This window comes from Zalophus californianus, chromosome 12 (genome assembly GCF_009762305.2).
Source record: "Zalophus californianus isolate mZalCal1 chromosome 12, mZalCal1.pri.v2, whole genome shotgun sequence".
Classification (NCBI taxonomy): Eukaryota; Metazoa; Chordata; class Mammalia; order Carnivora; family Otariidae; genus Zalophus; species Zalophus californianus.
Window position 1 is genome coordinate 101,788,220 of NC_045606.1, and position 20,663 is coordinate 101,808,882.

At 36.4% G+C, this 20,663-nt stretch overlaps 1 protein-coding gene across 4 annotated transcripts in view; it reads right to left on the reverse strand.

The window, feature by feature from the left end:
* Window positions 1-20,663, reverse strand: part of KMT2C (lysine methyltransferase 2C) — a 270,536-nt gene that overhangs the window by 100,127 nt on the left and 149,746 nt on the right. For all 4 annotated transcript variants that reach the window (XM_027573958.2, XM_027573955.2, XM_027573957.2 and 1 more), the window contains exons 8-14: window positions 15,430-15,601; window positions 13,406-13,520; window positions 5,937-6,106; window positions 5,333-5,484; window positions 4,367-4,480; window positions 3,390-3,467; window positions 653-1,362 (exon numbers count right to left, since the gene is read on the reverse strand). In XM_027573958.2, coding sequence (XP_027429759.2) covers window positions 653-1,362; window positions 3,390-3,467; window positions 4,367-4,480; window positions 5,333-5,484; window positions 5,937-6,106; window positions 13,406-13,520; window positions 15,430-15,601 — 1,511 coding nt within the window. The remainder of the gene's footprint in view (window positions 1-652; window positions 1,363-3,389; window positions 3,468-4,366; window positions 4,481-5,332; window positions 5,485-5,936; window positions 6,107-13,405; window positions 13,521-15,429; window positions 15,602-20,663) is intronic.

Here is a 20,663-nt window from a genome sequence, read left to right on the forward strand (position 1 = left end):
AAGAACTGGAACTTACCCTTAAAGGGTAGAATCCACACTACTTAGGTCATGGGAAGAATTCCCCTCACTTCCTAAAGATCAACAATGCAATTCTAAGACTTTTCCATAAGAACACTGAAATAAGTCCTAGGTTGGGGGGGATCACAAAGAAGTTAGCAATTAAAAGAAAAATCAAACTAAGAAAAACCCACCATGAAAAACTCCCTTAGTAAATTTTGATGCTTAAACAGTTAAAAATATAGACAAAGAATAATATCAATAAACAAATATTGTAGAGGGGAAAAATAAACGTCAGTTACAATATACCTAACACTTCACTGTTTAAAGCTCTATTATTACTGTGGCATAGAATTTAAAAATTTAAGTGTTTTTTACTAGAAACTGTAATCAAATAGGTTGCATTGGTATGTTCCAACTAAGTGGAAATTCTGAATATGAGATCACTTTAACTTTAATAAATTACTCTTCATTACAGCTTTAAAAAAAAAAAAAAAAAAAAACAACCTGGCCAAAACACTTTGGTCAACATTAAACATTACATCTAAGTTCTACCTGAAATCAGGAAAAATTACCCTCCAAAGTTCCACGAACGCCTTATTTTATATAATTGCTCCAACAGATTTTTCTGTCTATATCATTAAAATCACCCTACCTGTTTGGACCGAGGTCTACCAGGAGAAAATTTTCTTTTGGTAATAGCTGGTTTACCCATGCCGATTTTTGGAGTGACTGAGATATAGGTTGTTGGCATAATGTTTCCAACAGAAGCATTGAGGGTTGAAGGGTAAGTGTGCAGTATGTCCTGGGAAGGCAAGTCTGAAGGAAGTGGAGAGGAAGACACATGTGCCTTGCTTACATCTGCTGCTGACACAAATGACAACTCCGTCTCAGATGGAGATTTTATAGATTTGTCTTCTCGGCATAAACCACCTTTCACACAGCTCCCAATTGCAGGGGTCATTTCAAAGTCCATAAATGCAGTGGAAGATTCAGAACTTGCTTTCTGTTCCATTTGTTCTTGTACCCTTTCTATAGCCAACTGTTCCTTAGAACATAAAGAAGTACTTTCCTTACATGGGGACACTACGGTTTCTGGTGGAACAGGGGCAGATTCAGTGGTGAATTTTGGACGCTGTGATTCTTCTGTGGACGCCAACATTTTGGGTTCCTCTAACTGCAGGTCCTCATGCTGCACAATGATCTGGTGTGTACGGACTTCAACATTTTCTGTCACTTCCATTTTGTTTTCATTTTGATCTTCACAAATATGCATCACTTTAGAAGACATTTCCATTTTGTCACTATCAACTTCGTGAGAAATCTGATTTTCCATTTCAGGATTCACTTTATCTTGGGATGATTCTACAAAATTTGGAATATTTGTTATGTTAATGTACCTATAAATTAAAATTTAATTTTCTGGCTTAAAAATAATAGGCTTGGGCAGGGGAAAGGGAGACAAGGGATTTCCAAAGCACACTTATGGTTAAACCCTGACTTAGAAGGTATTTATCCAAAAAGAACAATTATCAAGTTAATAAAGACCAAAATACACGAATTAGAACTGGTCACAGATCAGGTGATCTGCTATAAAAACAGAAAAGCTATAAAAACATCATCTCAATAGGATCTCCAGAGTTTAAGGTGGTTTCTGGTAAAAAATATCAAAACAGAATTTCTAATATAATTCTATTGAACATATATGATGTTTTACAATTTGAACATTTACAAAAAGATTTACAATTTTGTAGGCAAAGTTATACTCTTTCAACAGCTAGAAAAAGGAGGCTCAGTGATCTTACATGAGGTATCCAAGTTAAAAAGTAAAGACTAGTCTAGAATATAAAGCAATTTTGCAATAGCAGGCACTCAGATGTAAACAACTCACATGAAGTATCATTGAAATAACTGAAACTCATTCTGCAAACTCAGATGAGTAACATCACAGATAGAAGACTTATTTTACTTATTAGCTGTACCTGCTAACATATATATTTTTGATATATAATCTTTGTATTTCCTCATCATCAATAATTAAACAAAGCTTAGCAAGTCAATAAACATAATTAGATATCAGAAATATCAAAAGTCACTAATTGGTAAATTTTAAGTCAGGGTGCTAACTAATGTGTTAAGCCTTTAACCCAATCATGCCCGAAAACAGAAGTCAGAGATCCAATTTACATGAGTTCTACAAGGCTCTATCAGGTAAGATCACCGGATAAAAAGCACTTATTTCAAATACTATCAAGGTAATTTCTAAGTTACACTGACAGAGTTATTAATTTTCTCATTTACTATTTACTGTGGTGACTGCACTTTATGTTCTGATATCAAAACGAAATCCAACTTTCATTCCTACTCCATGGAAGACTACAGTTGAGGATAAAGACAAAACCATCAAATAACAGATCTGATCATACCAAATATTTTTACACACAAAAATGCTTCAAAAAAGCTTAACATTAAAAAGGAATGATTACAGGGAGCCTGGGTGGCTCCGGTCATGATCCCGGAGTCCTGGGATAGAGTTCCTCATCAGGCTCCCTGCTCCCAGCAGGGAGTCTGCTTCTCCCTCTGACCCTCCCTCTCATGCTTTGTCTCTCATTCTCTCTCTCAAATAAATAAAATCCTTTAAAAAATGATTTAAAAACACACTTTTAAAACAGAAAATTACATATAAATAATGAGTGCCATCATTTGAGTGACTCAAGTGAAAAAACTTATCCTGATGCCACATGAAGCCTAAACTGTGGTTAATAGAAGACCGATTACCTCAAGTCTCACTGAAAAGAAAATGTGCAGCACACATGCAGACCACAAGTATATTATTTTTGTACACTAGGCAGGAAGTATTAAAATACAAATGTAAACATGCTCTTCATCACAAGCAGTTCTATTATGTTCTACTACTAGTCTTCTATAATGATTTTAACTTATTTTTTTCAAAAATTTTATTTATTTGAGAGAGACAGAGTGTGCACATGCACACAAAGAGGGGGTGAGGCAGAGGGAGAAGCAGACTCCCCACCAAGCAGGGAGCCTGACGTGGGGCTTGATCCCAGGGCCCCTGATCATGACCTGAGCTGAAGGCAGACACTTAGCCAACTGAGCTACCCAGGCGCCCCTGATTTTAACTTAATAATGAACATTTGATTTAGCAACTCTACAGAGACTATAACCTCCTTTAGAAATCCAATGCTGATTCTCTGTAAGAAAAGGATCACTTAACTAAAAGATTTCATTACTGTAATGTGTATATGGCAAAAGTAAATAGTTCTTCGGGATAATTCATTTGAAAAATTAACTTAATAGATCATGGCTCAAATCGGCAAAGCAGTCATAAAAGCATTATGCTGTAATTCAACCAAACTAGATAGTATGCTTACCAGAAATGAGAAGACCATGTGTATCAAGACTTTCTGGTGGATTACTCTTCTGCTGCTCTTCTGTGTGGATGTGAACTGCTGTGAACGACACATTTATGGAATCTCTAGCAAGGACTCAAAATCGCTCTAACACTGCTCTCTCAATAGTAAGTTGAATAAGATTTTTTATCCTACTACCAAATGCCAATTCTCAATATAAGCACAAAACACACTGTTACTATTTATTAGTAAGCAGTGTATGGAGATGAAATTAGGAATCTGATTATGCACTATGACAAGATTTATTGTTACAGTTAGCTTTGTCTTATTTTTCTTCAATCTTATGCAATACCTTTTAGTGAAAGTTGTTAAATACAAAACTGAAACTCAATCTGAGGCTTTGTGTGTATACACTCAATCTATATAATATAAAATTTCACATAAAATCCCATACTGTCAGATGAGCCCAAGATTAAATTTAATAAGTAGTTTTTCCCCAACCTTGTCTCATTAATTCCACATCCTCAAGTATAGTAATAGCTATTATCAACATTGCAAAAAGCTTAATTGAAATATCACTGAAATAACTGAAATACCCTCAACAGAACCACTGAGACGATCTAAAACAATAAATTTTTCATTATCTCAGCATGAAACATCTCACAATCAGTAACAGTTCTAGTTAGTAATTAGAAGTATAACTAAAGAAAGAGAAAATAATAAATTGCTTTTTAATGAAAATCACGTGGCCCCCAAAGTATGTATTTATGATTAGGTCTAGATTACAACTGAACTATAAATATATATATGCCCTTTCCCCTATTAATTTCTAATGTTATTTTACTAGAAAGCTCCTCTCTAAACAATTTCCTAAGTGACTACACATTGTGGCTCATTTTTATTTAGGATAGTAAACATATAGTAAATTTCACATATTCACTGTATATACACATTTTCTTTAGAAAATAAATTATATCCATTATCAAAAACATTCTTACCATCTGGAACAATTCCAGGTGTGGACTCCTGACCATTGATGTCTTTATTAATTGCTTGCTCCGGAAATACCATATGGTCCTCAGGTCCTTCAACTTCCATCTCGTTGTTATAATCTTAACAGAATATTATTTATTCTTTAGCTTAGAATAAGTTTTTCTGTTTTTGTTAACTATGTCAATAGTTATTACTTTGCTATAGTGAGGGTAAATTATCACCCAAAATGCCATAAATTCTTCACATTTTTAAATTTTCAACCATAAATATATCTACATTTTAGATGTAGATGGAAAAACATCTAAATTAAGAATTAAAAGGTTACTGACATATTATTTAAAAGGACATTCCACAACTGTATACTGATGGTATCCTGGAAACAAAGCATTAGTAATTAAGATGTGTCTACTTAAACCTCTCACAGATAACACAGGACTTTATAAAAGTTGCCATTCATATTGATGAAAAGGAAAAACCATCTGTAAGACCCTCTGTTTTCTTTACCACCAAAAAACTTATTATGTTTCAACCAAGAGTATACTACTAAAATTACCTAAACAAAATTTTGGGCTCAAAAGATATGAACTAACATTTAAGAAGCACATTATAAAACTAAAATTTGTTTGGAGTGAAAGAACCCAGGTTATAAAGTACAAACTAGGTCATACAGCCAAACATTGACAACTTGCACTGCTGCTCAAAGAATACAACTGGTAAGGCACATCAGTCCTGGAGTTCAAGTTATTAGGAGAAGGGCTGGAGCGTAGCTAGATCAGATGTCAGCCATCAGATTCAGATATGACCCAAATCACATGTATACTTAAAGGCTGAGAAGTTAAGAATAAGATGGGACCTGATACACAGGATTCCCTCATCATTACTAAAATAATTTATTGGAGACTGGCTGGCACAACATCAAAAAAAAAAAACCAACAACAACAAAAACAAAACCCCAAAATTCTCAAGATTACCTGCAGTGACTTCAGCCATCTCCACTTCATCACCTGCCTGTAATGGGTCCATCTCAGCTGCTACATGTTTACAATACATGCAGATATACTCTTCTTTGAACTGAGAATCCAGCTCATGATCTGTTGGTTTGTCACATTCTAAGTGAACCCACCTGCAGTGACAAATATATTTAAATAAAATTTTCTAATTTAGACAATTTACTATCCAGGGAAAAAAGAGGCAATTGCTGAAAACTGGGTATGCGAAGGGTTAAGGATGACAGACGAGAGGTTACAGAAGTTGGCAATTGGTGAAGGTTCTAGAAAAGAAATTGGCATTTTCAGAGGTCATTAAAGGTGTTCACGTATTTTTACTTCCTTATTTTTAAACCATTTCCTCCTTACATTCCCCTCTTAATGCTCATTTCTGGTTTTTCGTCCATTCACTTCCTTATGCCTTTCAGACTCATAAATATGTAATTTAATTTCATCTTTAACAGCACTCAGTACCCAGAGGATCATTAGAGTGATAAAAGCTTGGAACTCAAAGATACATGGTAGCACAAATGATCACATGGATAAGAAAACTGACCAAAAACTCAATGGAAGAATTGTATTTTCTTACCTTTTGCACATATTACAATGAAGCATGTCTTTCTGCAATTCTGGATGGTTGCACTTCCCACAGAAAGGACATAAGTTATCCTGTTGTTGGTAACAACTGTCACATACCAAGCAATTGTGGTGCCACTGAGAACTAGATCGTGTGCCACACTCTACACATATTCTGCAATTCTAAACACCAGAAAAAATGAAAACAAAAACAGTTTGTTATGCATTTGTATTGCAGTTCTGGTGTGAACCTTTCTGAAATCAATGAAACATTTGTACATTATACATTAAGCTTTAATTTTCATGACACTAATTTAGGGTATATGTTTTTGAAAAAGCAGTGTGTTTTGAACATCTGATGTGACATCATTCAATTTGCACTAAAACCTCCATGAAAATGTAAATAGGGGCGAGAGACATCCAAGAAAACATAAATAGGGAAGGAAGAAAACCAAGAACACAGCAACCCAAACTTCAAATAAGAAACATATCCCAGAATCAGGAAGTAGCTTATGTGCAAAGTAGCTTATGTGGAATAAGACTACTCGACTCTGGACTGTGAAAACAAACTGGTGCTTCTAAACTATTTCATTTGCTTGTATAGGTAGCTTAGAAACTAAAACAAGAATTCATGAAGAATTATCATGAAGAGCTATCATGACCCACTCCAAATGACTTGGAGTCTGAAACTGTGAAAGTAAAATTCAAATTTTGAGGAGCAAGATATTCACATGGTCTTACATATCTTCTCATATAATGTTTTATTAATTATGAGAGGAAAAAAAACTGAAGCAATTTGACAGCAGCATGACCAAATTATTAGAATGCACGTCACCTATGAGGTCGAGATGAGCACCAGGTGCTCTAGCAGAGGCACACTGACAAGAACACATCATCACTTTGGCAGTATTCTGACCAACAATGCAAAACTCTATATAAGTGTGAAGAAGTATCAGACAAAAAGACAAAGTGAGAAAAGTTCTATTTGGTGGGAAAAAACCCAGGTATGTGGGGAAGAACTCTATTCTTCAAAAAAATGTCAATATCAAAAAAGAGTAGGACTCAGGAAATTTTCCAGATTAAAAGAGTCCAAAGTGAGAACTAAATATAAAAGCTTACCCTAGAGTAGATCTTGGAACCTACATGGGGGGAGAGGGGGATGCTATATGGGATGTTAGATCAAGTGACAAAACTGAAATATGGATAATAGATAGATGAAAATACTTATATTGATGCAAACATATGAAGTTGATAACAGCACTGTGATTATGTAAGAATATCCCTATGATTAGGAAATAAACACTGAAGTGTTTAAGGGTAAAGAGGGCACAGTACATGTAACTTACCCTCAAATGGTTCAGGACAAAAAAAAAGAGATGGGAGGGAAGAAGAGAGAAGGGTACATGCAATGATACTGAAATCCTAACAAAGGTAAAAGGTAAATGGCCTATGGATATTTTTATTTTTCCAACTTTTTTTTTTAAAGATTTTATTTTTTAATTTATTCGTGAGAGACAGAGAGAGAGAGAGAAAGAGAGAGAGAGAGAGAGAGAGAGAAGCAGAAGGAGAAGCAGGCTCCCAAAGAGCAGGGAGCCCCATGTGGGACTCGATCCCAGGACTCTGGGATCATGACCTGAGCCGAAGGCAGATGCTTAACCATCCGAGCCACCCAGGCGCCCCTATTTTTCCAACTTCTAAAGTTTGAAATTATTTTTTAAAAAATTCATGATATACCAACACACAAGCATTCTTGACAGAGAAACAGGAAAAAGAAACCTACCTGACAACAACTGGTATAAAACAAAGTTCCTGAAAAGATTACCCTTACTTCAGTATGAACAGCCTCACTAGTCTGACACCCCCCATGAAGGCAGACCTATTTGCCCAGGTGCATCTCTGGCCCCTCCACACTGTTTGACACACAGTAGGCCTTCAAATGTTAAATAAATGAACGAATTATGACCACCAACTACAGACATCTATGAAAGAATTTAACAGTAGAGGAAGAGGATCATTCTTCAAATTACTCAGTGGATACTGAGTGGATTACTCAGTGGATACTGAGTGGATTACTCAGTGGTTTTTCAGGGGATTACTCAGTGGATACTGAGTGGATTACTCAGTGTTTTTCCTATGAAAAACTCCAGGATAATTCTTTGGGTACTTAATTTAGACATTACGATGGACACTTTATAGGCATCACCTCACTAAATCTAACACCCCTGTGAGGTAAGTTCTACTAACATTCTCTACAGGGGAAAAATTGGCTTAAGGAAGTCAAATAATTTGCCAAAGATCCTGTATTTAGTAATTGCAAAAGTGGAGATCTGACTCTACAGCCTAATCTTTTACCAACATTATAAACCTCCATAGAACAGATTAAAAAAAAAACAAAAACTATCCAGTTGTCTTTTTAGCAATCTTATACATGATTCAGTCACTGTGAAAAAGCACAGCAGACTAGGATAGAGGACAAATTAGTAAGAGGGCAAGACAAAGATAAAAGAGAGTGTTGAGAAATAAACCCAGAATTCTGAAAACGTTTTCTTCCAAGATAATGAAAAAACTAACAAAGAAGATAATGAATTAAAAGCAGGAAACAAAATTATCTAGATGTTACTAAACATTATTTAAGAGACTGTAAAGATGGCAAATATTTAAGGGGGAAAAAAAAAAAAAGCAAAGTTAACCAACACTTCTTCAGGCCTTTTCTTGGGCCTGACTACAGACTGACAGTGGTCAACATGTTCCAGGCAACACTAATTAATGCAGAACCACAATCAGATACAACCTGGAAGCAAATTCAAAGAACTGACAAAAATAAAGATCCCAAAGCTCTTAAGTAGAAAAAAGGATTATAGTTAAGTGAACATTTAAAAAAAGGGGGGGGTTAAGATTTTTCTTCTGTGATACCACAAACTGGGAAAACTGGGGCGGGGGCGGGGGCGGGAATTTCTACAGCTTAAAAAAGAAAACATTGTAAAACGAAATGATACCAAACCAAGTTCTTATCGTAGTCTGAAGACAACAGTCTCTTTCAGATATGTAGGATTTCAGAAAAATTGCTATACCTTAATGGAGCATAACCAAGAATCCAAAAGCCTGGGGTTTAATGAGATTGGAATTTATATAGAAAAAAAAAATATATATATATATATATTTTTTTGCAAGGAAAAAGTGACAAGGTTTACGGTCTCAGTTGATTTAAAACAGAGAGGAGAGAAAGGAAAAGAAAATTGCTCATTTCTCCATTTTCACTGGTAAGTGGGGGAAGAAAACATTCATACTTTCAACATTTGTAACATTCACAAAATAAAATTTTTAATTGCACGTCACTGCAGAAAATAAAAGGAACAGAAAAACAGAAAGGAAATCAAAAGAACTAGTTTGTCTTAAAATAGCCAAACATTTCAATTGCAACCATTAACCTAAATAAAAATGACACAAAGGGACCCAAAATAAAAAAGATGCGAATAGATCACATTCAACTGGTAAACTAAAGCCCTATGAGGCCATATTGTCTGACAAAAAGAGCTGGTTCAAAAAAAAAAAAAAAAAAGGCATTACACAATAGAGTAGCTTTACACTAATAAAAAGTAAAAAGTACAACATATCAACACTGACCTGACCTACCTGCTAAATAACAACCAAAAAATGTTAGTATTGTTTACAAAAGAAAAAGTAAAATACAAGGAGAAACTGAGGAAAACTGCAGTGGTCAATTTCATCTGCATCCTAATACGTTCTCGAATCAGCTAGTCAAAAAATATAAAGGACTTCATCTATCTAAATAAAATTAATAAACACAAATATTAAGCCTTAAAGTCACTACTTCAAGTATTAAAGTATTTGTGAAAAAAAACCACACTGGTTAATTATTGGGTTAAATACAATTAAAGCAGAAGTTAACATGCTTAAGCACAACTGAAAAACCAAAAGATACAGTGATTAGGTCAGATGTACACAGAGAGCGGGACAAATACAACATATTTGGTTGCAGCCAAAGCTATAATCAAAGGTAAATTTATAGTCTTTAAAAATACACCTTTTTCCTTAAGAAAGTAAAGAAAACGAATTACGAATTCAACTCCCTATTTCAGAAAAGAAAAAAGGCAAGTAAAGGTGTGTGGAGGAGACGAAAGCATACACATACAGATCCGCCGACAGCGGGTTTTTCTGAGCCCGATAATGAAGCCCAGAGCGCACGCTGAAACCACCGGGCCCCGCACACAGGAAAGAACCGGAACCGCGGAGAGGCCGGCGGCAGCTCGCACCGCGCCCGCCCGCAGGCCCCGCCTTCCCGGAGCCACACCTGAGGGCAGTTACCGCAGGCTCCCGTTCCCAGGCCCTCCCCTGCAGACCCCGCCCTCCCGCCGCGGCCGCACCGAACTCCCCGCCCGCCGGCCTAGAACCAGGTGACGCGCCCCAAGTTCCAGGTGCCCCTCAGCCGGGATGGCGGGGCGTTGGCGCCGGTGCTCGGCTCCCTCCGCGTCTCCACTCACCACCCCCACCCGGACCCCATCCTCGGGGTCCTCCAGGCGAGCTCGGCCCCCTTTCCAGGACCTTCCTACGACGGCAAACAGCCCCCAACCCCGACTCAGCCAGCGCGTCCCTCCCGCGGCCGGAACGCCCTTCCAGCTTCTGGAAGGAGCCTCCGGCTGGCGCCACCTCACGGCCTGCAATCCCAGCAGCCCACCAAGCCTCCACCTGGAGAGGGACCCCTACCCTCGGGTTCCAGGGACCATTTCAGGCACCCCACTCCACCCCAGCCCTCTGAAGCCCACCCCGCCGAAGTCAACAGAGGGGCCGTGCACAGGTGACAGGAGCGCGTTTCTGTGCCGCTGGGACAAGAGTGAGGGCGCAGAGAGGTCACAGGTGCAGTCTGGGAGGGCTGTTCTCTGAAAAGTGGAAAGTTTTCATAGAAATGCTAACATAAAAAAAATTTGACCTTCAAGGTTACCACAATGCAGATTTTAATGCCCGCATTTAGCATTTGTATTTATTATTATGTTAGTCCCAAGGGCCGTCAAGGGCGTACAAAAGATGCAAGATTTTACACAGTAAATTTATGGTAAAAAGAATGAGCTGTTTGGATGACACAGGAAAAATGCAGCATCCACGGAGCCAGCAGAGAGGATTCTTATCTTCATACACATCAACTGACAACAGTTAAAGGGCAAACAACATACCAGTAACTTAAAATGAGGAACTAATGTTCCATATTTTAGAAATAATTGGATTGATTCCCCCATTTAGTACAGATTTCAATTGTACCACGATGGTGCACTCATGAACAAAAAACTTTATACTTATTGAGTGACACTTCATTACATCTAATGTTGAAGGACTGCCTGCTGGCACTTTGAGGTCTCTGATTATTCTGAACTAGTAAACAGGGTCATAGCATTATCAATACTATTTTTATATAAATAAAAAAGGCATTCTCTGTATTAACATTATGAAAGCCAAAGGAAAAGCCTACACACTGAACTGGGCATGAGAAAATACCTTTCTATTAAACCCCAATCTTGGCAACTTAATTTCAAAGCAAAATTGTATGTCAGATGAAATTAGTAATTACTTTATAAATTCTATTTAGTTTTATTTTTTAAAAGTCCATATAATTATTGAAGATAAAGTTTATGCCTAGTTTCATGTCTCTTCTATAAAATTTAGATATTAAAAAAAAAAAACAACCAGCTCAACCTGGGGGATGTACAGAGATAGCCTATGAATCTAGAGTCCTTAGGTCTACACCCTAATAGAAAAAGAAAATTAGATCAAGAAATATTTCTTAATTAAAGAGAAAAGCCCTGCTACTCAAAAAGTATGACAGCATAGGGAGAGAGCATCATATATAGGATAAAACATTATAAGACAGGAAACCTGACTTTTGGTCCCTTTTCTGCTTCTATAAATAAGTAAACTTGGAATATTAACCACTAGAGCCTCACCAGCTCTCATCTAGAATTTATTAAGTTTGCCTATATAGATTTCAAAGGAAGCACATGAACTACTTTTATGACGGATCCATCCTAGAGAACATTTAAAGAAAAGTCATAGTAAATAGTTTGTAAATATCTTCCAAACAGGAAAAAAAAATTAGTTTTATTCAGTCAGTTGAGAATTAAAGATAAATTTGTTTTATTCTTCTACTTTCACTTTAAGAGTTTAAATATTTTGTGCTTCCATGGACAAATACTTCTAAAATGTGTTGCTGTTCACCTGGTGATGTACAAATAACTGCCCAGTAGGTAAAGTTGTCAGCCAACCTACAGGGTTTAGAGATACAGACGACAGCCTCAGTAAATTCCTCAGGAAGCATAAAGAGACCAGCATAGAACATAAGGTCATAAAGATGCAAATAACAAAATAGATGAAAGAAGGGAGAATCACTGACTAAAAGAATATCCAGAAAAAATTAAAAATAATTGAAAATGCATCTTAAAAGTGTCATACCAAGCAGAAAGATTGGATATCTTAAGCAATGAAAAAAATGAAAAAATGTCTACAGACCTCTAACTCTCAAAACCAAGAGAATCTTTAAACAGCATCTATAAAATAAATATCTAAGTAAATAATCACTAAAACTACCCCAGGGGAGGGACAATATACATATGCATATATAGTAGGATTCCAAATATTTAATACAAGTGTATCTATACATATAAAAACTGTGATGTACATATACAATCACTACATAATCATCAAAATGTAATGTATTTTAGTTCTGGATTTTAAATCAATGGATTTTAAATCAATGGATTTTAAAACTATTGCTCTGTGTTTTGGTATCCTCATGGGATCACTACACTTCCGAGAGTTTCTGAGATTAAAGATAAATCATTCAAAAACAATTTCTAAGCCATTAAGCACCATACATATGTTTACATGTTCATAACAGCATTTTTCATAATAGCCTAAAATGTAAGTGATCCAAATGTTCACCAACAAGTTATTTGATAAACAATTTGTGGTATGGCCACTACTTGGCAAAAAAAAAGGAATCACTCATGGTATGCACAAAAATATGGCTGATTCTCAAAATAATCATGCAGAGTTTAAAAAGCTAGACCTCCCCCCCAAAAAAAGAGTATATACTATATGATGTCATTTATATAAAACTCTAGAAAATGCAAATTAATTGGTGAATGAAAGTAGACTGCCTGAAAGACAAGGGGCGGGGAGGTAGGAATGGGTGAACAGTTGGAAAAGAGGGATTCCCAAAGAGCACCATGAAACTTTTAGGGGTGATGAATTTGGTGGTTATCTTGAAGGTGATGATGGTTTCATAAACGTACACGTGTCAAATTAAATTGCAAACTTTAAAAACTTGCGGTTTACTGAATATCAATTATACATCAATAAAGCTGTTTTTTAACAAGTTGATGATACTGTATAGATTTGAATAGGTATCCAATTTGTCTGCTCTATATAAAAAGCATACAGATGATATTTTTCTTAAAAAAATAAACAACTTACTTTGCATTTCCAGCCATTGGTTGGTACTGATTTCATAACTGGTTGAAGACAAAAAGTATGATACCCTTTGTCACACGTATCACACACTAGCATCTTGCTATCTTCTCCCGATTGTCTAAAAAATAAGATAGCATTAATGATGCCTTATCTTTAAACTTATGTTTATAACATAAGTAATCATGAGAAGAATCAATCCTAGGAACTGCCCAGTTCATCAATACCTCAGTGTCTGTTTTGTCTATGCCCAGATAATGATAGAGGTAACCCCCTAAAGGATGAGACAGACATCTTCCTAAGGTCCCTACAGGATTATCCTTACTGAATGCTCCACCTATGGTGAACCTGCTTTAGCCACGTTAGGATTCCTGCAGAGAAGGAGGGGCAACAAGATGAATGACTCTGACCTTTACTTTTTAAATATCTCAGTAAATATCCTTTCTAGGGGAAGGAGCTGTAACTGATAGGTGATGCTGCATGGGAAGGAACAAATCTTGTCATTGGGAATTGGAAAGACACTGTCATATAATAAAAAGAGGATCGAATTTGGCATCAGACCTATATTTGTATTCAGACTGCTGTTTTTCTAGTTGTGTGATTCCTGAACAAAATAAGCTTAGTCCTCATTTCAGGAATAAAATGTGAACAGTAAAGACACTGAGAATTAAATATAATTCTGGTTGAAGAGCTTAGAATATCCTGTAAACATTCGTGCTAAATAAACAGGTATAAGAATCATCTTGTAATAATTATTAAGAATAGTCAAAAACCTAAACTCTTTCCCTGAACATTCCTGTGCCCCAAAGATTGGGCCCCTGGCCTACAGCATGAGCTCTGCCTTGATTCTTGGCTGTCAACCACTCTCAGAGACTAAGAATTTAATTCAAGAGGAGGGGAAAAGAAAAACCGGGGAATGCAAGAAGAAGAGCTGAGAGAGGAGCCTGCGTAAAACCTGGGGACAAACAGAAGCAAAAAGGAAGATGGGTTAGTTGGCCTCCAGTTCTTTCTTACTCAGCTTAGACAAATTCTACATATAAAATTGCATGTTTTATCTCTTTAGCTACATGGAAAGATCTTAGAGGAAAGGTAATCTTTCTTCAAGTTCTCTTACTCCTTCCCAAGAAAGTAGGCACAGATATAAGATATCAAATAAGTGTTTGCTGGTATTTTAATTTTTGCCAAAATATAAAAGCATATTGTCCTATTTATTCCACATAATTGTAAGATACTGATGCTTACTGTTACCAAATTAAATTACAAATAAAACAGACTGATCATGGCAGTGGTGGGCATAATTTCTCCCGTTAAAAAAGCCCTCAGCTTGTAAACAATTTGAAAACTGCTATAGATGCAGATAACTTCTCCAAATTATCATGCTAATTAGTAGCAGGAGAAAAAAAAAAATCACAGAAAAGATTGGAGAAATAACCAAAGGATGGAATACAACAAATAGGAAAGGATAACCCCATTACAAACGTTTAAATGCCATATAATAACTGTACTTCTTTTCAGTATTATGGTGACTAGGATTGACTGAAGGTAACTGTTTTTCAGATAGATAGAGGGTTGTTTTTTTCTTCTTAAGTAGTCTTAGCATAAATTGTTCTTCCTGGAATGGAAATTCAAACATATAACTGATTCTTTCACTCACTCTCGTAACTACTTTCTGCAACTGGAGGTTTATTTTCCTATTAAATCTCCACCCCAGTCTCTCTCAAAAACAGTTGCTTTATTTTCTAATGCTTCTTTTAAATTGTTAGTATCAGTCATTTAAAATGTTTGGCAAATTGAAATCAGGTTTTTAGGCAACCAGAGGAATTTAAAATTATTAAAATTAGTTTCTGTTTAGACTTGTTTCAAAATAATGTTAATAAATACCTAGTAATTTTTTAAAACATGACGAAGTCAGTGGGAATGAATGGAGCTGCAGTATGAACAATCTTTATCATATTACACAAACCTTTAGCACCTAGTAATAGGGTCTCTCTTAAACTCAATACACACCTTGAGTTGAAATTAAAACTTACTTGCAGTTCTGGCACACTTTGCACTCAGGACATTGCCAACCTGCACGTTTTAATGGAGTAACCGCTATATCCAGGCACATTCCATGATAGTGCTGACCACAAGTAGTACAAAAGAACTGATCTAAGAGGTCTCCCGGGCTGTCGCACACTGCACAGTTTGCATCTTCCTTTGCTATAATTAACAGTAAAACAATGAAATTGTTGTATAAGAGTTTAGTATTTTTCTGACTTTACAATTTAAAAATCACTTGAAGGGAATTTGCATGGTCAATCTTTCAGACACTGGAGGTTATGCACATTGAACTGATATCCAATCAGAAGGTCTCAGTAAAACCACTGTGAATCATAGAGTTTTGCATATTTGTCCCTCCATCTACCTGAGACCACAAGCAGTTCTTATCTAATTTTATATCCCTGGTACCAGGATTGATGCTGGGCACCTACTTAATGCTCAACATACACTTGCTGAAAAGAACCAAACAGGAAAGTAATCAACTGAGAAATGCCTTCAGGTGCAAAAATAACCCTTTTATTTGGATGTTAAATAGATTTTAAAATTAACAAGGTAAGTCAAGAGACAAAATTAAGAAATGTTAAGATCAATTAAATTAAATGCTTCTTAAGCATAAACACACTAATTTTTATTCATAGCAAATATGTATTTTTTTAATCCTGGAAAACATCATATGAAGGAGAACATTAAAGATGGAAACTTCATATTCATACACAAATACAAAACTTCATATACTAATTCTATATTCATCTATATTAATTGCCAGTCTGTAAAAAGGTATTAAAATCTATATAATTATGGATATCATCTATCCCTAAATGTGGATTAAAAGAAAGTGCACTTTTTAAGTTCTTTTACCACCTAAAACAAAAAATAAATGTAAGAATAACCTGCCTTGCCAACTACAGTTAAACTCATGTACATCACAATAAGAAAAATGTGTTCTAAAATCATACCGATCTGATGATGTATGACTATATCTGACATTTGTGTTCTCAACTAAATGGTTTGATTAGCTGATTATCTAAAGACTGTTTTAAATTGTACATACGAACCTTTTTTTCTCTTATTTTTTGAAGGTTTGGTCAGTCCTCTCTGGCTGTAAGCCCTTTCTACCTTCTTTTTTCCTTCAGTCAAGCATCTTGAAATAGACTAACAATCTATTCCTTTTACTTGGCAAACCAGTTTTACAGGCCATAGAATTTCTGACAGAGACTTTTTGTTTTTATTTTAAAGTCCTTTTAAAATGGTAAAAACAATTCATAGTTTGAAGGCAGTACAAAAACAAGTCCCAGAATTTATCTGGACGGCCAGCTGGAACCCTGGGGGCCGCACACCCACCATTCACCTGGCGCTACCTCCATGAGGCTACCAATGATCTACGGAATCCGAAGGTTACTTTTCTGACCTTATCTTATTTGCACTCTGCAGCATTTCCATTCCTATCCACTCCCACATGACAGTACCTTGGCTTCTGTAATGGAAGCTTTCTCCTGATTTCTCCTTAGGTCTCCCATGCCTCCCTGTCACACTGTGTTGGCTTTCGTATCCCTACAATTCCTCTACCTGCTGGAGTGTCCTGGGATTTTATCCTGTTCCTTCTTTTAAAATTCCGCACGGTTTCCCTTTGTGATCACACCAACCCCCATGTTATAAAATACCACCATGATTCCCAAATCTGTATCACCAGCCCCAAACTTCTTTCTAAACTACAAGATGTATTTTCAAGTCTCACGGGACCTCAACAGCCAGATGTTCTAAAAAATACTCAAAACTCAACAACTCTAAAATAAAACATTTTTAAAACCTAAACCTCTCCCTTCTTTCTCAACCAGCTGGGTAAAGGCAGAAACTTTACTATCACTATTACTCTTCCCTGACCCAAGACATCCAGCCAGACACCAGTTCTGACTGAGTCAACTTCCTATATATCCTTTTTCCTATTTGTACAGTTCAGTTCAGTCCACTCTGCCTTGTAATTATACTATCTTCTAAAAGGAATTCCTGCTTGTTGACCTTTCCCTAATCATCATCTATACATCTAGAGCAAGTTTTCAAAACTGTGAATCTGTTATGCCCTGCTTAAAAGTTTACCAATAACTCCTTTCTCACGTGAAAAAAAAGATCAAAATTTTCTAGCATAAGGGAAAGGAAAAAAAAAAAAAGCCCTTTACCTCCCTTTGCTACAGAATCTCATGGCCACTCAGTATTCCTGATGATACCAAGCAGTTTGCAATGCACATTCACACAACATGCTGCTCAGTGCTCGTGTGCTCATATACATTGCTCCCCACTGCTTGAAATATTGTTCCTTTGCGGTGCTGTGCCCCTAGCTCTTTCCAAAGAGGCCTTCAAAACTCTGCTCACACACAGTCCTGAATATCTAATATTACCACACCTAAAGATCCATCCATTTGTTGAATATTCCTTTTCCCCATATACTGAGAATATACTGTTATATAATCAAGTAATTACAACATAGTACTCGGAACCCTTAAAGGGTAGGGACCTTGTTTTGTTCAACTTTGTATCCTCAATTTCCTAGCACAGATCAAGTCTTATTAAATATATCTTAAATGAAGAACTTCTAAAATCACTTTTAAATGATTCTTTGAGCAGCACTTAAAATAAAGCATTAATTTAAAAATGGAAATGTCATAAATCAGTTCAATTTTGAAAGAAATAACACAATAGGGTGAATTTTTTTAATACTAAGAGACAGTGCCAGTATTTACTCATTCAAACTATGTACATTTAAAAACTAATCCTTGATTTTTTGCCTCTCCTCAAAACTTACAGAAACTGAAGCAAATACTGTGCTCTGATTATCAGATACTCAGTTCATCTTTCTACTGTAATTTGCAGGGAACACTGTCTAAATGCTTCTGTGAAATCTTCCAGTTTACTATTCTGCTAATTAACCTGCCATAGCAGCTACTAGTCACATGTGGCTACTGGGCAACTGAAAGGTGACTGTCCAAACTTTACTAGGAAAAAAATAACATCAAATATCTCAAAAATTTTATTGCTTACATGCTGAAATACTAATATTCTGGATATACTGGGTTAAATATATATTTTTTGAATTAATTGTAATTTTAAAAAGTTTAACATGACTACTAGAAGGATTTAAATTACTCATATTGCTCACATCATATTTCTGTTGCACAGCACTGTTTTATACAGCAAAGCCCATTCTACAATAAGATAACTGTGTATATCACTGTGGCAAAGATTACTTCTTCCTCTATGATAGCTTGCAACAATTCCTTAATGGCAATACTGTCATGTTGTTCAATTAGTATGGATCACTGGTAATAAGTTAGACAAAGAAAAACATCCACATACATTCAGTCTAAAAACATTTACTATGCATTATGTAGAAATAATAATAGAAAAAAAGCACTACATCAAGAAATGAGGTTGGTTCCAACCACTTCCTCAATCAGGAAGAAGTATAGAAATACCAAAACAGCCTTTTGGAGGTCATGCAAAAAATGATATTACTACATAGCTTAAGTGTTGTGTCAGAAATAAGTATATGAATATATACATACATATATGCCCCACAGAGATATTAAGTTTGAAGCAATAATCAAACAATGAAGTGAAATTTTTCTTTAAGCGGTTGAAAAGGCAGAAGAGATTGAGTGGAAGACTAAAGCTAAAGCTAACTTAAGACAAGAGTTAAATCCAGGCCAATTTGGCTCCAAAGACCATGCCCTTTACTAATCGATATTTACTACCACTGGAAGGGCAAATAAGGTGAAGAGTATCTGCACATGTACAGAAGGAAGAAGGAAAGTGCCAGCAGAGGCATAGAATGAAGAAGCTAAATGATGGAGGAGGAGCAAGAAAAGAGCGGGAAAAACAGAAGGGTCAGCTGCGGACAAGGTCACATCCTGTGGCAGCTGCAACAAGAGAAGAGATGGAGGAAAAGACAAGAACACTGAGCCTAAATGAGAAGGGACCGTGTCCGAGACACTGGTCAAGCTTACAGGTGAGACTACTGCTGACGCAGGAGAATATAAACCCTGGTGAAGAACAGCAGAAGTCACACTGCTGCCGGACTCCATCCGCACAGCTCTAACTTCCATCAACAGCACAGCACCTATCATCGTGCCTTCCACTCCTGGCAGGACACTGCGCTGGACTAAATGCAATCACTGGCAAGAAAATCTACATCATGGATGTTGTCCAGAGAGGCTGGCCCACAGAGCAGGCAGGGAGGGAAGAAAGTTCAGGGACTGACAGAATTTAGGGTAACAGGAAAGTAGCAGGACTTGGTATCAAGAGATACAAAGGCAACCCAGAAAGTGAAGTAAGTTAAGCCTGCATGATGAGTGAGTACACCAGGAAGAGGAGGGAACAAAGACATACAGCACTCCCACGCTTGAATCCTTCCGAAACTTTTCACTGCACACAGAATATCTAAACCCTTCCCTTGTTCACAAGACTTAGGTGGTCTAGTCTTTGTTCACTCCGATGTCTCTACTGTCCACCTAGGAGACACTATATTCCAGGCACAGTGACTGGCTGTCATTCCACAATCTTGCCAGGCCCATTCCTCAAGACTGGTACAGTAGTTGTTCACTCTTTCTGGAATGTTCTTTCCTCTGACCTTGCATGGTTGGCTCCTTGCCATTTGGCTTTCCCTGAGAGGCAAAATACTACTCAGTAAGTGTATCTGGCTATGTCTCCAAGATGGTATTTAGTGTAAAATTCCTAGACAAGGTTAGTGTATACTTGCACCATCATGAAAATAATGATGAAGCCAGGACCAGCATTTACCTATGACAAAGCTCCCTAAAATTGTTTTCTGATGAAAATCTTGGCCTTGCTCATAGGTTCTCTCTTGGATGGGATTTCTTTCTAATGAGGTTTATTTTTTTATTCAACTTTCATAAAAAGATGTCAATCTAACTCCTAACTCAGCTAACTATCAAGCATATTGCTCTACATGTAGCCAACAGCATGAAGAATTACATGCAATGTATACATATGATTCGGGTCTTAGGTAAGAGCCGGAATAGCTACCATTTTGTAAAGCAGTTCATATACACAAAGTAAAATGCGACACGGTTTCCATTAATTGTCATTTAACCCTCATAGTAACACTGGTATTTAAGCCCCATTTTTTAAAAATAGTAAGTACCTTGTGCTACAACACACAATTAGGACAGCTAAAAATATGTAGGAAAGATTTTATGAAGACTATTGC